A 14,519-nucleotide genomic window follows, 5' to 3' on the forward strand; every position below is an offset into this window, starting at 1 on the left:
GATTTGGCTTACAGTCTGTAGAATTTAACTTTGGAGAGAACAGTTCTTAAAGAGTTGTGTTTTTGCTTGGTTACGCTAAAGACCATACGTGTGACACTGCTATTTCCTCAATCCTCCTGCTGTCTGGCATGCAATAATGTTAATTTTTACCACCATTCAATCACTCATCCATCACAATACAAATCAATGGGCATTACTTTATTTGATCAAAATCTAAAAACTTGAACTTTCATTTGACACCACAATCTTCCTACTACTGTGTGACTTTGGGGTTCCTGGTTACATCTAACTCTGGCTTATCGTTTGCCCCCATTACGGTCCTCATGATACTGCCTGTGCTTGTATTGCTATTTCCTCACAACAACAATCACAGAAGTGTTCAGGTCAGTGCCTCCCACAGGATCATCACATTTATCCCCTGCTCCTGCAAACATTTTGATAATTTGATTGGCTAGTAACTGGGGATCAGATGGATTTGTGCAGGAGATGAAGTTTGATTTCAATAAAGTGGTCAAACCATAGTCACACATGCCTTAAAAATGCTTGGACTATAGAATGTTAGTTAATTTAATAAACTAGGAAAAAAGACTGCCCATTGTTTTGTGTTCAGTTGGAGCTACAGCCATGTAAATAATATTTGTCCATTCGTCTTAACTTTTGTCTTTATTTAAAACTGTACCACTGCAGATGAGTATGTTTGGGATTTCCATTACATTCTTTTATATAGATCCATAACTTTGTCTTTTTTTACTCTTTATGTACTGCGGTTCATTCTGGCTTATTAGTTTTTGTGTTAAAGCAGCAGTCTTGCTAATACCAATACTTTCTGTTTGCTGTTAGACAAACACACAATGTATATAGGAATTCTGGTGCAGAATCATATGGAACATGTTCCTACAATTTGTCCTTAAGGTGCTCATACGCGGTGCGATGCTGTCACCGCCGGCAATCGTGCGGTCCCCGCAGACCGCGTGATATGCTGGCTTCCCCCTCCTTCACCTGAATGGGATCGTACATCGCATCCTGGATCAGATAGTTCTGCAGGAAGACCTGGGGATGCGATGTACGATCCCGCGGGAGCACGCAGCACGATATCAGGTACCATATCGTGCCCATAGATGACACGATATAGCACCTATATCGTGCCGTGTATGGGGGCCTTTTAGTCTTCTAGGTCTCCAATTGCAACAGTTGACATGTACTACTGATAGCCTGTCCTTTTCACTACTTTTAATCATGATGTGTTGCTCTTACTGACTGAGACCTGTGAAAGTACAAATACAGTAAAACTGTACAGTCGCCTAGATAAATTACCAGTGAAAGTCAGTAGGTTTTTAAGAAACACTAATCCACCATAGAAATAAGAACAGTTTGAGTCCATCTGTGCTAAAATCAGCGGGCTACTCTCGTTTGTTGTATTGGTAGTTTTAATCAGTCAAAAGTGGACGACGGGTATGATTTTTGTCCCATTATTTGTCATTGAGTGCATAATTCCCCTTCAGAGCTTGCACTGATGCCTCCTATTATGCTGCTATAATATCACACTAGGAGGCCCATTTATCAATAAATATTTGCGGCTTATTCGGGGGGTAACCGCAAATATTTACTATCCCCCTAATATATGACAGAGGGTCCGCAGCAGATATCGCCGATGCTTGCTGCGATCCCTCCAATCCCGCCGGCAGCCGCAACCCCCAGAGGTTTTTGAGGGATGCGATGCTGCCAGATTTACCAACTTCAAGAATGCAATGCATTCCGGAGATTGGCCTCTGCAGCTACCGCTGTAGCCTATGGGCTACACATCGCAGATTTAGCTGGCGGAGCCCTCCTTGCCAATGGCTGCCGCGCATGTCATCGGGACTGCACATGTGCTGTAGCCCTGGCAGCAATCTCAGCACAACGCAGGGATGGGCTTCATATGGAGCCCCTGTCCCTGCGGGTGCCAGTTGATACATGCCACCGGTAAAATCACGTCCTGCAATGTGATCTTGGGCGGTACCATTGCTCCCAGATTGCATTGGAAATGCAATTTTTGATAAATGCCCCTCCAAAGCATATATAGTGATATTTAAGTCTAGAATGGAATTGACCTAGTAATAGCTTTTAAACATCTCTCTAGTTATTGTATAAATATTCACATTCTGTTTAAAGGGAGACCATACATAAACATTATATATGCTGATTTCCAAGCACTCCCTAATATGTTATTAGCAGCTCTCCGTCTCAATGTAGGTTACATTTATAAGTCAAATAACAATCCATGAAAACGCTTCTATGTAATATTTTAACACCTGTAAAGATTTATGTTGGAACCCAGATATTTTGTGACAAAAAAACGTCAGCTAAACATAGACAACGCACATGAAAATGTCAATGGCTCTCTTGGTGGATATATCGATGACCTCCCACCAGTGCGTGATTGGATGAACTAGAAAGTACCCCTACTTTTCCCTAACAGGTCCTATGAGGTTTATCTGCCGATTTTTGTTACAATCTGTCTGGGTTCCAACATAATTCATTGTACTGTGTGTGTTAAATATTACATAGAAGCTTTTCCATGGACTGTACATGAACATCGACTTGATCTGTTGTAAATTTAAATTTTCACTTGCTATTTGTTAGGTATAAAAAGACTTGGGCATGTAGCTTGATTCTACTTCAGAAGATCCCGTTATTCCAATTAAAAATTATTGTTAGTAGGATTGCTGCAGTCAGGAGTTTGTGAAGTAGATATTTTTTTTCATTATTTGTCCATATTGTCACAATTGACCAGTTGTGGCTTCATTATATTAACCATTTACAGTGTAATCTTTCCTTTTTTATAAGGAATTAGATTTTAAATTATTTGCTTGTGTTCTAAATAGGAGGAAAGGATCAAGAGGGGAGATGACCTCAGGCTCCAAATGGCCATTGAAGAAAGCAAGAAAGAAGCACCATCTAAGCAGGAAGAGGTGATCTCTAACTTGTCCTAAAATTGTATCTATTATATTCTAGTGTTCGTTCCAGTGTTGGTCCTAAAGTAGCGTACATGGCGTGTTTTGTTGTGAAATAAACCACAAATTCATCTGATGAAGTAATCCAACAATAAAACGCATCAGGTACACTACTTTTGGGACTACTACTGGACTGATCCTCATTTTAATGATGAATAATACCTATTGTTCTGCTGACCACATATAAAATACTTTCAAAAATTAGGTTTAAATATTAATGTTAAATGTAGTATTTGGGTTTCCTGTCACTTTTTCTATTTTTATACACAAGATCACATTATGAATATTGATTCCCAAGGAGCTGTACACTTGGCGTACAAATTTTCCCTGGGCGTCGGAAAATAAGCCACACAATTCCTCAACACCTGTCTTCTGGCTATGCAATTTACATGTATTCACTAGAATCAATTATTTTGACAATGGATTTTAATAAGCTGTCAAGTGCAAAGATGGTGTTCCTACGACAGACGGCAAGAATTAGGACCGGATTCAATTTGCCGCAGTAATTTACCATGTGAGGAAAAGGGTGGTAGGCTCACGATTTTTCGCCCGAGTCTATTCAATTACAACCCCTTTTCCTTGCGTGGTAAAATTGCAGCTAACACGCATTCATCCAAAGATTCCAGGATAAGTATCTGGAGCTATGGGTTAACACGTTCACGGCACCTGCGACAATAGCACTTAAAGTGGATTTCTGTTTGAGCCTCCCTCTGGCTCGAACAGAAATCCACTGTAAGTGCAGTCTGCATGCTGTAATTGATAGCCCCATCTGCCCAATTAGCCCACGGTTAGTTACCGCGGCTAATTGAATCCACCCCTTCATTTATGAGCTACACACATCACTGCTTCTAGATGTATCTTACCCAAATGTTTTTGTAGAAACTATCAAAAGAAAAGTAATGTGTAATAGGGTCCATACATCAGCAATCAATTGGGACAATTCTGCATTTCATAGCCAATTGTGTAAAAAAATCGCCAATGTATGGGGTTCGCCGATTGCCAATTCCGACCAAAAAGTGAACAAAATTGGTAAATCAGGTTGTCCAACATGTTGGATTTCGCCGACCAATTGGGGCTGTAGATTGCCAGTGTATGTTACCAGTCAGCCATTTTGCAGACCGTTACTAGTAAAATGATGACCCTTTCACAATTTGGTAGATCCGTTCTTTGGCGAAAATCTGCGAATCCCTGGTTCATATCGGTAATGTCTTGGTGGATTGGAGACTCGTTACATCAGGGAAAAATAGCAGAATCTGTGAAGCTGGTTTCTTTTTTTGTTCATATTATACTGTATATCCATAAGGAAGGGTGACATTTGGATATGAATATTTCTCCTCACATTAGGAAATGTACAGTATTTCCATATTATATTTCATATTGAATACATCAACATGGGAATATAGTAGTACTTTTTCTTTTGTTTTACATGTGTACGTATATCTGCTCACAGAAATGTACCTGCTCTTTAAAAAAAAAAAAAAAGTCTAGATTAAAAATTGCATCCAGATTACCAATTGTTTTGGAACAACCGCTGACTTTATGCCTGTTTACATAAAACTATTTTAAAGACAATCAATGTATTAACTGGTTTAAAGTCAATATAGCCTAGTTTTGTTCCCATCATCAAAGCGGGAGGGGGGGGGGGGGGTCATTTACAGTGTTATACAGAACAGGTAATTAAAGCCAACAGTTTGTGTGTGTGTGTTTCTTGTTCCTGTCATTTAATTGTATATATTAGTGATGTATTATACCCTATTCACACTGCCAGCAATAACCCCGGGTTATTTTCCGTGTTTGCCCGGCAACTCGGGTTATTGTGTAGAGTGAAAGGGCCAATTTGAAATGACCCAGGTTGAGCAACCCAGCATTTCATCTCTGGTAACGAGCAGGGAAGAACAGGGGTTCAACCCGGCTCGCTCTGCAGTGTGATCTCCTCTCCAAGCGCTGCTGGGCACGTGGCGGCGATGTCATTGACCAGGCAATAAGCCGGGTCGGCCCGCGAGTCTGAAAGGGGTCGCCCGGGATGGACCCAGTATACAAAATGCTGGGTGCAACGCGAGTTTGCAAGATGTGATAGGGGTATAACTGATACATGCTTATTTGCTTTTATTTCATGTAACCCCTCTTGAATGTGACCATACCTAAATGTGGTTACTTTACAGTATGTATAATATGTGATATACTCTGTGTAATCTTAGCATTGTGGTAAACATTCATTTCTTAACACATTATTTATTTGTGTTTTTAGTCCTCCTTAATGGATTTAGCAGATGTCTTCAGCTCTCCAGCTCCTGCAGCCGCTGCCTCAGACCCATGGGGTCCTACAGCTGCTCCACCATCAGATCCGTGGGCTGGAGCAGTCACCACTTCTGCAGTGCCGGTGGTCTCTGACCCCTGGGGAGGCCCTCCAGTGGCTACAGGTGCGAGCACTGACCCATGGGGAACTGGCATCCAGGCAAACAGTGCTCCCAGCGATCCATGGACAGGGACACCAGTGATTTCCTCTGTAGATGCCAAGTCTGTCTCTGACCCGTGGAATCCAGGTGGTAGGTCTGTTTTATTCTCGGGAGACTGAATCATTAACTTACATGTTGGACCAGAAAGACGTAAATTGCTTTTGTGATAGTAATCATGTCTGCTATATCAGATGCACAAGTTTCTTAGGCTTGTGTTGAATTCTTTATCTGTAAATGACTGTTTAGTGCAGGCAAACATTAAGAGGTGACGGCACTATATTCATGCATTTCATTAGAGTATTTTTTGGTTAAAAACAAATATTTTTGTCTAACTAGGGATGTGTGCTGACCCCCGTGTTTTGGTTTTGGGTCTGTATCTGCAAAGTTTTGGATCTGGATTTGGTTTTACAAAACCACCCTTGCGTGTTTTGGTTTTGGATCTGTATTTTTTTCTAAAAAAAAAAAAAAAATCATGAAAACAGCTGAAATCACATAATTTGGTCCTGCTTTTGTTCCTACAGTATTATTAACCTCTAACTTTTATTTCCAGTCAATTTTGACCACCTCACAGCTCACAATATTGATTTCATCCAGTTTAGACCAAAGGTTACATCGAGCTAGCTGGCAGAATAAGCTAAGCGACAGCAGTGGACGGCACTAACATGTGGCAGTTCAGCTTCCAGCATGGCACAGTGTAGTACTGCAGTGGCAGACAGGGTGACCGTTTAATAAACTATAGAATTAAAAATGTCTGGCAGCAATGCCTCAAACAGCACATAATGCAAAAAAAAAGAGGTGCAAGATGGAATTATCCTTCGGCCCTTCCACCCACCCTCATGTTGTATATAGTAAATAGGACATGCCCAATTTAACAAAGAAATTACTTACCAATTACAGTGACAGGGATTGCCAATTGTGACTGAATCGATTGGTTTGTTTGGGCCCCTACAAAACAAGCTACCAACGGACTTCTAAACATTGCTGGCAATGGCTTTTTTTTTTTTTTTTGCTGTTCCTCCATCCGCTGAAGCATATAAAGGGTGGAGTTCCACCTTGTAACTACCTCTTGTTTTAGCTGGTGACAGGGCAAATTCATCATTTCTTACAGGTGCTGTAATCTTCTACATGCACCTGCTGAATGGTGAAAATATCCAGAAATTTCTATGGCCACAGAGAGCATCTCCTGCATGGCCCTGTCATTTAAAGAAAAAAAATGTTGCACCACCAAGGTGATTGTGTGAGCAAAACATGGGACATGTTGGAATTCACCCTGATGTAATGCTCTCACAATTTTGATGTTGTCAGAATCACAAATCCAGAGGAGTGTCCAAGCGGGGTAAGCCATTTTACAATGTCTTCCCTGAGTTTTTCTAAGAGATTGCCAGAGGTGAAACCAGTGATACACAGAGTAGCCTGCCTTTGAATGAGCTGCTGTTTCTTTGATGCCTTTGCTGGTGCAGCTGAAGGGAATACACCCACCCAGTGGTCTGTTAGTCATGTAATCTTGCGTTTGCCCTGTTCCTCTTGTCCATATGTCTGTGGTTAAGTGGACAGTGAGTACACCTGCATTTTGGAGGACACTTAAGTTGTTTTTTTTTTTTTTTTTTTTAATGTCCCTGTACAGGCTGGGAATTGCTTTTCTAGTGAAGTGGAACCTAGATGGGATTTGGTAGCGGGGACACAGGACCTCAATTAACTGTCTAAAACCCAATGCACGAATGCCGGATATGGACGCACATCTAATACCAGCATAGATGTTATGGCATCAGTGATCCTCTACACAACTGGGTGACTGTTAAACAATCCTTTGTAAGGGGGAGCAAGTATGACAGCAGTCAATTGTTTTTTAGAGCTACTACTAGTTGTCTTCCTGGTCCCCTTCTGGGATGAAGATCCACTCCCATCAACAGCAGACTTAGGGCCTGATTCAGAGCTGAACGCTCTGACCAGAGCGCTCGCTCTGAACCAGGGCCCTCCTAACTTTTTTTGGAGCGTCCTCATGGACGCTCGCATAGCCGTGCGTTACCACCCACAGCTATAGCGAGCGTCCATGATGATGGTCGCGATGGTCTTGACCATCGCGACCATCGGGCTTGCGACGGAGACCCTGCGGTAGGGTCTCGCTGCCGCAAGCCCTGGCTGAGTTAGCCTTATCAAATTGGATGCAAAACTACTTGTTATCATGATTGAGTATATTGCTGATGAAGAGGTTGGTGGTGAAGATGTCAGGTGCTTGGATCTAGCAGAGAGAAGGGAGCTAGCTGACGCTGGACTACTTGTTACTTTTTCAGCCAAAGTTTCTGAATTTTGCACACACTTTTGATGGATGAACTTTAGATGACGTAACAAGGAGGAGGTTCCTAGATGGTTAGGGTCCCTACCTCTACTTACTCTGACATGACAACTGGTACAAATGGCTTGACAATTGTCCAGATTTGGGTAGAAATGATTCCACACATAAGAAGTGAATTTTTTTGTTTTATGCCCGGGCATGACAATGGGCTTTTCCTTATCATGGGCAACCACTGTTTCCACTGGGGCCTGATTTACACAAACATCATCATCATCAACAATATCCTCATCTGCATCCTCATCAACATCTTTATTAGCGTCCAGCTACACACACATCCTCATCCTGGTGCACTTCCACAGAAGCATCCTCAATTTCTATATCAGCATGTTGACTTGTGCTGCTCATCCCCACATTTGCAGAGGTTGTACAAGTGGTGGAAGGAGGCTCCTCTTCGAGTACAGTATTGGAAAGGTCAGGCTCACGCGTGGCACCCGCCAACACACTTAGGGGTAAATTTACTAAAGTGAGAGGTTTTAGAAGAGATGTTGCCCATACCAACCAATCAGATTCTACTTAATATTTAACTCTCACCTTCTAGAAGATAATAGCTAGAATCTGATTGGTTGCTATGGGCAACATCTCTTCTAAAACTCACTTCTAAAAACTCTTAAGCTGGGTACACATGTAAAGATTTTCTGTCCAACCATCTAACTAGTTGATTTGTTGGAATGAAAATCTGGTAACGTATGGGAGTAAATGATGATCAGCAATTTGCTCCTCCTAGATGCAGAAAACAAATGAAAATGGTCGTCAGACAAGTTTAAATGTTTGATCTAAACAATTTGTTCAAACAACAGTTTTATCCATTTTCCAGCGTTTGGGAGCAAATTGCTGATCATCATTTGCTTTCATACCTTACCAGATTTTCATTCCAACCAATCAACTAGTTGGATGGTTGGACAGAAAATCTTTACGTGTGTAGCCAGCCTTACTTTAGTAAATGTACCCCTTAGACTCTCCTCAGGAATGTGTGACATTCCTTAACGATTACAATTTTTTTTAAACTCTACAGGGAGAAGGGCTTACATCATCATAAGAGGCAGAACCACCAGTCCTAAATAAAGGCCAAGGCCATAGCCTTTCCTTGCCACTTTGTGTGGTGAATGGCATATTGCCAATTTTATGTCTTTCTGCAGCTAACTTTCTCTTTGATGTTTTATTTACCACTGTAAAAGATTTGTTCTTTGATTTTAAATGCCTTGACTTAAGCCCTGTATGCCATTGGGCATCTGCTTTAGTAGATGATGTAGACAGACTAGTATCGTTATGACTGGTGGCACTGGCAGCAGCTCCAGCACTGGTATGTGGTTTCCGCTCTCCTCTCAACTGATCGTTCTCCATATCAGCAAACACGAAGGAAGTGGGGTACAGCAAACACGTCAATTTGTACCAATTTTAAATGTTACACTGCGGTATCAATTACCTACAGTGTCACAATATTTTTTATGAATACGAAAAGCATAACACACTGCGCTACCACAATACGTGGATGTTAAACTGCGGTCTGGCCGGCAGTGTCACCAAACAATATTACACTGGGGAAGATCACCCCTGGACGAGGCAGCAGCCCTTTGATGAACAACACAGCACCCCTTTATGGACAACAAAGGACCCCTGCGGAGTGCAGAAGGACCACCTGCAGAGTCACAAATACGTGGATGATAAACTGTGGTCTGGCCGGCAGTATCACCGAACAATAGCACACACAAAAATATATAATGGGAAAAAAAGATCTTTTATTTATTTATTAAAAAAAATTTGTGGAATGATAATTATTAATTTTAACTTTTTTTTAATTTTTTTTTTACACTGGGGAAGAGCACCCCTGGACGACACAGCACCCCTTTGTGAACTGCAGCACTAGCCCCTTGATTGGCAGGACCCCCCACTTTATGTACTGCAGCCCCAGCCCAACAACACTGCACCCTTAAACAACTACAACACTGCACCCTTGAACAACAGAGAAGAACAGAGCACGTCTGTTCTGTACACTCTCCACAGCCGGAGTGAAAATTGCGCAGAACACCGGGACCTTTATAGAATCCAAAATGCGCAAGAAGCCGCGGGAGGATGATGTTTTGCCTCGTTTTCGGATCCGAGTCAGGTGGAAAAACCCGAGCCAGACTTGGATCCGACTCCGAATTGCAATGTTCGGGTGAGTCTGGTTCTCAGATAACCGGACCTGCTCTTCTCTAATTCTAACCAGATTGCTTATACCTGATAATAAATGGTATCATTGGTTAAGTCTTTGCCTAATGTCTGCATAAATGTAGTGAGAAAAAAGGACATTTGGGTAGCTCTCTCTGCATTTATGCTCTGTATTTTCCCTCATATAATAAATGTAGGGGGGGATGCCTTCCCCTGGGGTGCTGGGATGTCTATGTTCCAATGAACGCTGCATCCAGACCTATATAATGTATCAGCACAAGGGAGCTTCTGTTCTTGACTGAGTAGGTTGAGTCCGTCCTTCCCGGCTCCTGTGACCATGCTCTTAGCTACATGGGTGCAGGCCCGTAACTACCGTGGATGCAGGGGGTGTGGTTGCTGTGGGGTACGCAGCAGCTTTGGGGCCTGCCTCCCCCTGCACCCAGCTCACCAGCGGCATTTCAAGGAGAGAAGCCGCTGATGATCCCTTCTGCAAACTACTTCTTAGTGACAGGCACACTTCAACCTGTGACTAGGAAGCAGTTTGCTGCACGGGCCGGATCATCTGCGCTGCCGGCTCTTCTCCTCGGATTAGTCTCTTACTAAGAGAAGCTGGGAGGTGGCGTGGCTATGATGACTTCCCCGCACCATGACCACACCTCCCAGCTTCAGTGAGGAGAGATGGATCGACGCGCCGGACACAGGAGGTAAGTAATGTGGGGGGGTGGCATAGGTAGACCTGTGGGGGCCCCGCGGAAATTTTGCTATGGGGCCCCCATACCTCTGGTTACGCCCCTGCATGGGTGGGTGGCCAGTACATGAAGTTTATGTATTTAGAAGTTAATTCTCTACAGGCTATGCATCCTTTTTTTTTCTCTTTGAAAAAAACAAAACAAATGTTTAAGCTGTCATTTTAGCTATGTATGTGGACATTTCTGACTTTAATTTACAAATTACAAAAACGTATTGCTTAAATGGTGAAAGGTTTGGATAAGGGGTTAGTTATGCGATCGGAAGCCATTGCCACAATTTTAAAATAAAAATAAGTGACCTGGTATGTGGCTGATGAGGTGTTGATAAAAAAAAAAAAAAAAATACTATGACTAAAATAAAGAAGTCATCTATTTTTATTGCTCCCTGCACACGACCCTACAAGCGATGATAGGGTGTCTTACCAGATAGAGGCGCTGACTAGAGTGAGCTTAGCTCAGTACAGACTGAACAGTTACGAATGCTACATTTTGCTGAATGTCTCCAATTCTCCCTTGCTTTGTCATGCACCATAAACATTAATCAATTTAAAAAATATAGTATCAACAGAGTTCTTTAGAGGAATATTATCCAGAATTTAATTTCTATAAGGTCATAAGTGGAAATTTCAGGAGTAATGTTTGAAAGTATTTTGCTGAAACCTAATCTACAGTCATGGCCAAAAGTTTTGGTGAACAAAACATTGAAATTTTGGGTCCATGGCCAGGAAACCCCCCATACTTAAAACTAATTGAGAATTTGTGGTCAATCCTCAAGAGGTGGATGGACAAACAAAAGCCCACAAATTCTGACAAACTCCAAGCATTGATTAGGCAAGAATGGGTGGCCATCAGTCAGTATGTGGCCCAGAAGTTGATATGACAGCATGCCAGGGCGAATTACAGAGGTCTTGAAAAAGAAGGGTCAACACTGCAAACATTGACTCTTTGCATAAACTTGATGTAATTGTCAATATAAAGCCTTTGACACTTATGAAATGCTTGTAATTTTACTTCAGTATACCATAGTAACATCTGACAAAAAGGTCTAAAACCACTGAAGCAGCAAACTTTGTGAAAACTTATACTTGTCATTCTCAAAACTTTTGGTCATGGATATACATATGTATGTACATTATTCAGTACAAGTGTTCAACACTAAAGCTGGCTACACACGTCACTGGGTCACCCAACCAATGGTGCGATGCGATGTAACTACATGTCACACCATGCACACTGCACGATCTGGTGTATGACAGCGTAATGTGTCGTTCCATGCTGCATGTAACTACACCTGATCGTTCACCACATTGTCCCATCAGCTGTGCAGCAAAGCAGATGGGACAATGCGATAAACAACCGCCGTGCACGCGCGCAGTCAGGCTCAATCCATACAATATATTGTTCCAATATGCGTCTGAGCGATATATCATACAATTATATTGAATAGTGTGTACCCAGCTTAAATCTCACTTGTGTGTTAAATAAGTAATGTATAATATAAACAAAATACCAGGTTATTCTTTAATTTGATGCATAACAATTCCATAGTAATGTGTGAGTAGTTTTTTTATGCTCTACTATAATGTATACAGATGTGCCCGCATACACCTAACCTCAAATTGTGCCACTTTCGGACTTTCCGGTGCCTTGCACCTTTATCTTGAAATGTGTGTCTTAGGGCTAAATTTACTAATCGGCGGGTTCTAAACCCTGGCGGTTTGGCAGCAGTTCTGCTTTCCGCAGATTTAATAAGGGCAAAACTGTTGTCAAACCACACTTTAGACTGTGCCATCAATATTTTATACCATAGAAAGAATAGTATAGAAACCCCGGATTTATCAAGTAAGAGTTTTGCAAATTGCAGCCAAACCCCCCCCCCCCCCCCCAAACAATAGACTTGCATATGTGGCAGGCGAGTTTGAGAGAAGCACTGCACAGATTTTATATAATATATATATATATATATATTTCTAAATCAAGTTTTAGTAATTATTTACATATTATAATTGAAATTACATTTACTTTCTTGGGGACATTTTGAAATAATTATTTTTCTAGTTAAAAAAATACTCTGCACATGCCACTATCCATTCTCTGCTCTCTATAACAATAACGATCTGTTCCTCTTCTGAATCGCCTCAAAAACCTCAAAGTGAAAGAGGAAGTGGATAGCCTAATTATGCATTAATAGGGGTTTTCACACACCAATTGAAAAGCCCCAGGAACTTGAATTCTCAATTGAATGCCTTCTAAAACCTAGGAACATAGAATTTGACGGCAGATAAGAACCACTTGGCCCATCTAGTCTGAAACAGTGGTTTCAATAGAACACAACACAGTGGATTGTCATTTATAAATCTATGAAGGTTTCAGTTTAGAAGGTTTAGGCATCAAATGGTGGTGAGAACCTGCGCACACTTCCTATGTTAGGAGCTGCTGGTATAAAGGGTCTATCCTAATTCCCTTAATAAACAGAGTACAAAAATTGATAATACCTGTGCTTAGTAATGTAGGGAACAGATGGTGTTGCATGTAATAGTGACACTCCAAGGCCCAAATGTTTAGATAAGATTATTTATTCAAAGATAATGCTAGCTAAATCTAAATTAGGGGTCTGTAGATAGTAGTGATGAGCGGTTCGGATTCTGAGGAATCCGGACCGCTCCGAACAGGTGGAATCCGAGTCCACCCGAACGCAAGTTCGGGTGTTCCCGCCTGACTCTGATTCCACCTCGAGGCCGAACATCAACCTGGCCGGCGTCAGATTCTCTCGAGACCTCGCGAGAGCCGGATGACGTTCGGCCTCCATAAAAGGCTCTGCGCCCGGCTGTCGGCGCCATTTCGCGTGACTGTATCAGACGGAACAGTCGCGCTTAGTGATAGAGAGGGGAAAAGTGAGACTAGAGTTAGTTTACAGTTAGAGTAGTTCTTGCCACTGTGTGCTCCGTGACTGGACTTAGCCCACTGAGTGTATTTATATTATACAAGCTCCCGTGACTGGACTTAGCCCACTGTGTGTATTATACAAGCTCCGTGACTGGACTTAGCCCACTGAGTGTATTATACAAGCTCTGTGACTGGGCTTAGCCCACTGAGTGTATTATACAAGCTCCGTGAAAGGGCATAAGCCCACTGAGTGCATACAAGCTCCGTGAAAGGGCATAGTCCACTGAGTGTATTTTACAAGCTCCGTGAAATGGCATAAACCCACTGTGTGTATTATACAAGCTCCGTGACTGGGCTTAGCCCACTGTGTGTATTATACAAGCTCCGTGACTGGGCTTAGCCCACTGTGTGTATTATACAAGCTCCGTGACTTGGCTTAGCCCACTATGTGTATAATACAAGCTCAGTGAAAGGGCATAAGCCCACTGTATCTTTTCTACAAGCTCCGTGAAAGGGCATAAGCCCAGTGAGTGCATACAAGCTCCTTGAAAGGGCATAGCCTACTGTCTATTATACAAGCTCCGTGAAAGGGCATAAGCCCGCTGAGTGTATTATACAAGCTCCGTGACACGGCATAAGCCCAGTGAGTGCATACAAGCTCCGTGAAAGGGCATAGTCCACTGAGTGTATTTTACAAGCTCCGTGAAATGGCATAAACCCACTGTGTGTATTATACAAGCTCCGTGACTGGGCTTAGCCCACTGTGTGTATTATACAAGCTCCGTGACTGGGCTTAGCCCACTGTGTGTATTATACAAGCTCCGTGACTTGGCTTAGCCCACTATGTGTATAATACAAGCTCAGTGAAAGGGCATAAGCCCACTGTATCTTTTCTACAAGCTCCGTGAAAGGGCATAAGCCCAGTGAGTGCATA

The 14,519-nt window shown here is 42.2% G+C and overlaps 1 protein-coding gene across 6 annotated transcripts in view; it reads left to right on the plus strand.

The window, feature by feature from the left end:
- LOC148508445 (epsin-1-like) overlaps window positions 1-14,519 on the plus strand; it is a 130,457-nt gene that overhangs the window by 72,350 nt on the left and 43,588 nt on the right. For all 6 annotated transcript variants that reach the window (XM_088444553.1, XM_088444552.1, XM_088444554.1 and 3 more), the window contains 2 exons: window positions 2,865-2,951; window positions 5,242-5,539. In XM_088444553.1, the coding sequence (XP_088300679.1) occupies window positions 2,865-2,951; window positions 5,242-5,539 (385 nt within the window). The remainder of the gene's footprint in view (window positions 1-2,864; window positions 2,952-5,241; window positions 5,540-14,519) is intronic.

Source organism: Taudactylus pleione, unplaced genomic scaffold (assembly GCF_031769625.1).
Source record: "Taudactylus pleione unplaced genomic scaffold, aTauple2 ptg000366l, whole genome shotgun sequence".
Taxonomy (NCBI): Eukaryota; Metazoa; Chordata; class Amphibia; order Anura; family Myobatrachidae; genus Taudactylus; species Taudactylus pleione.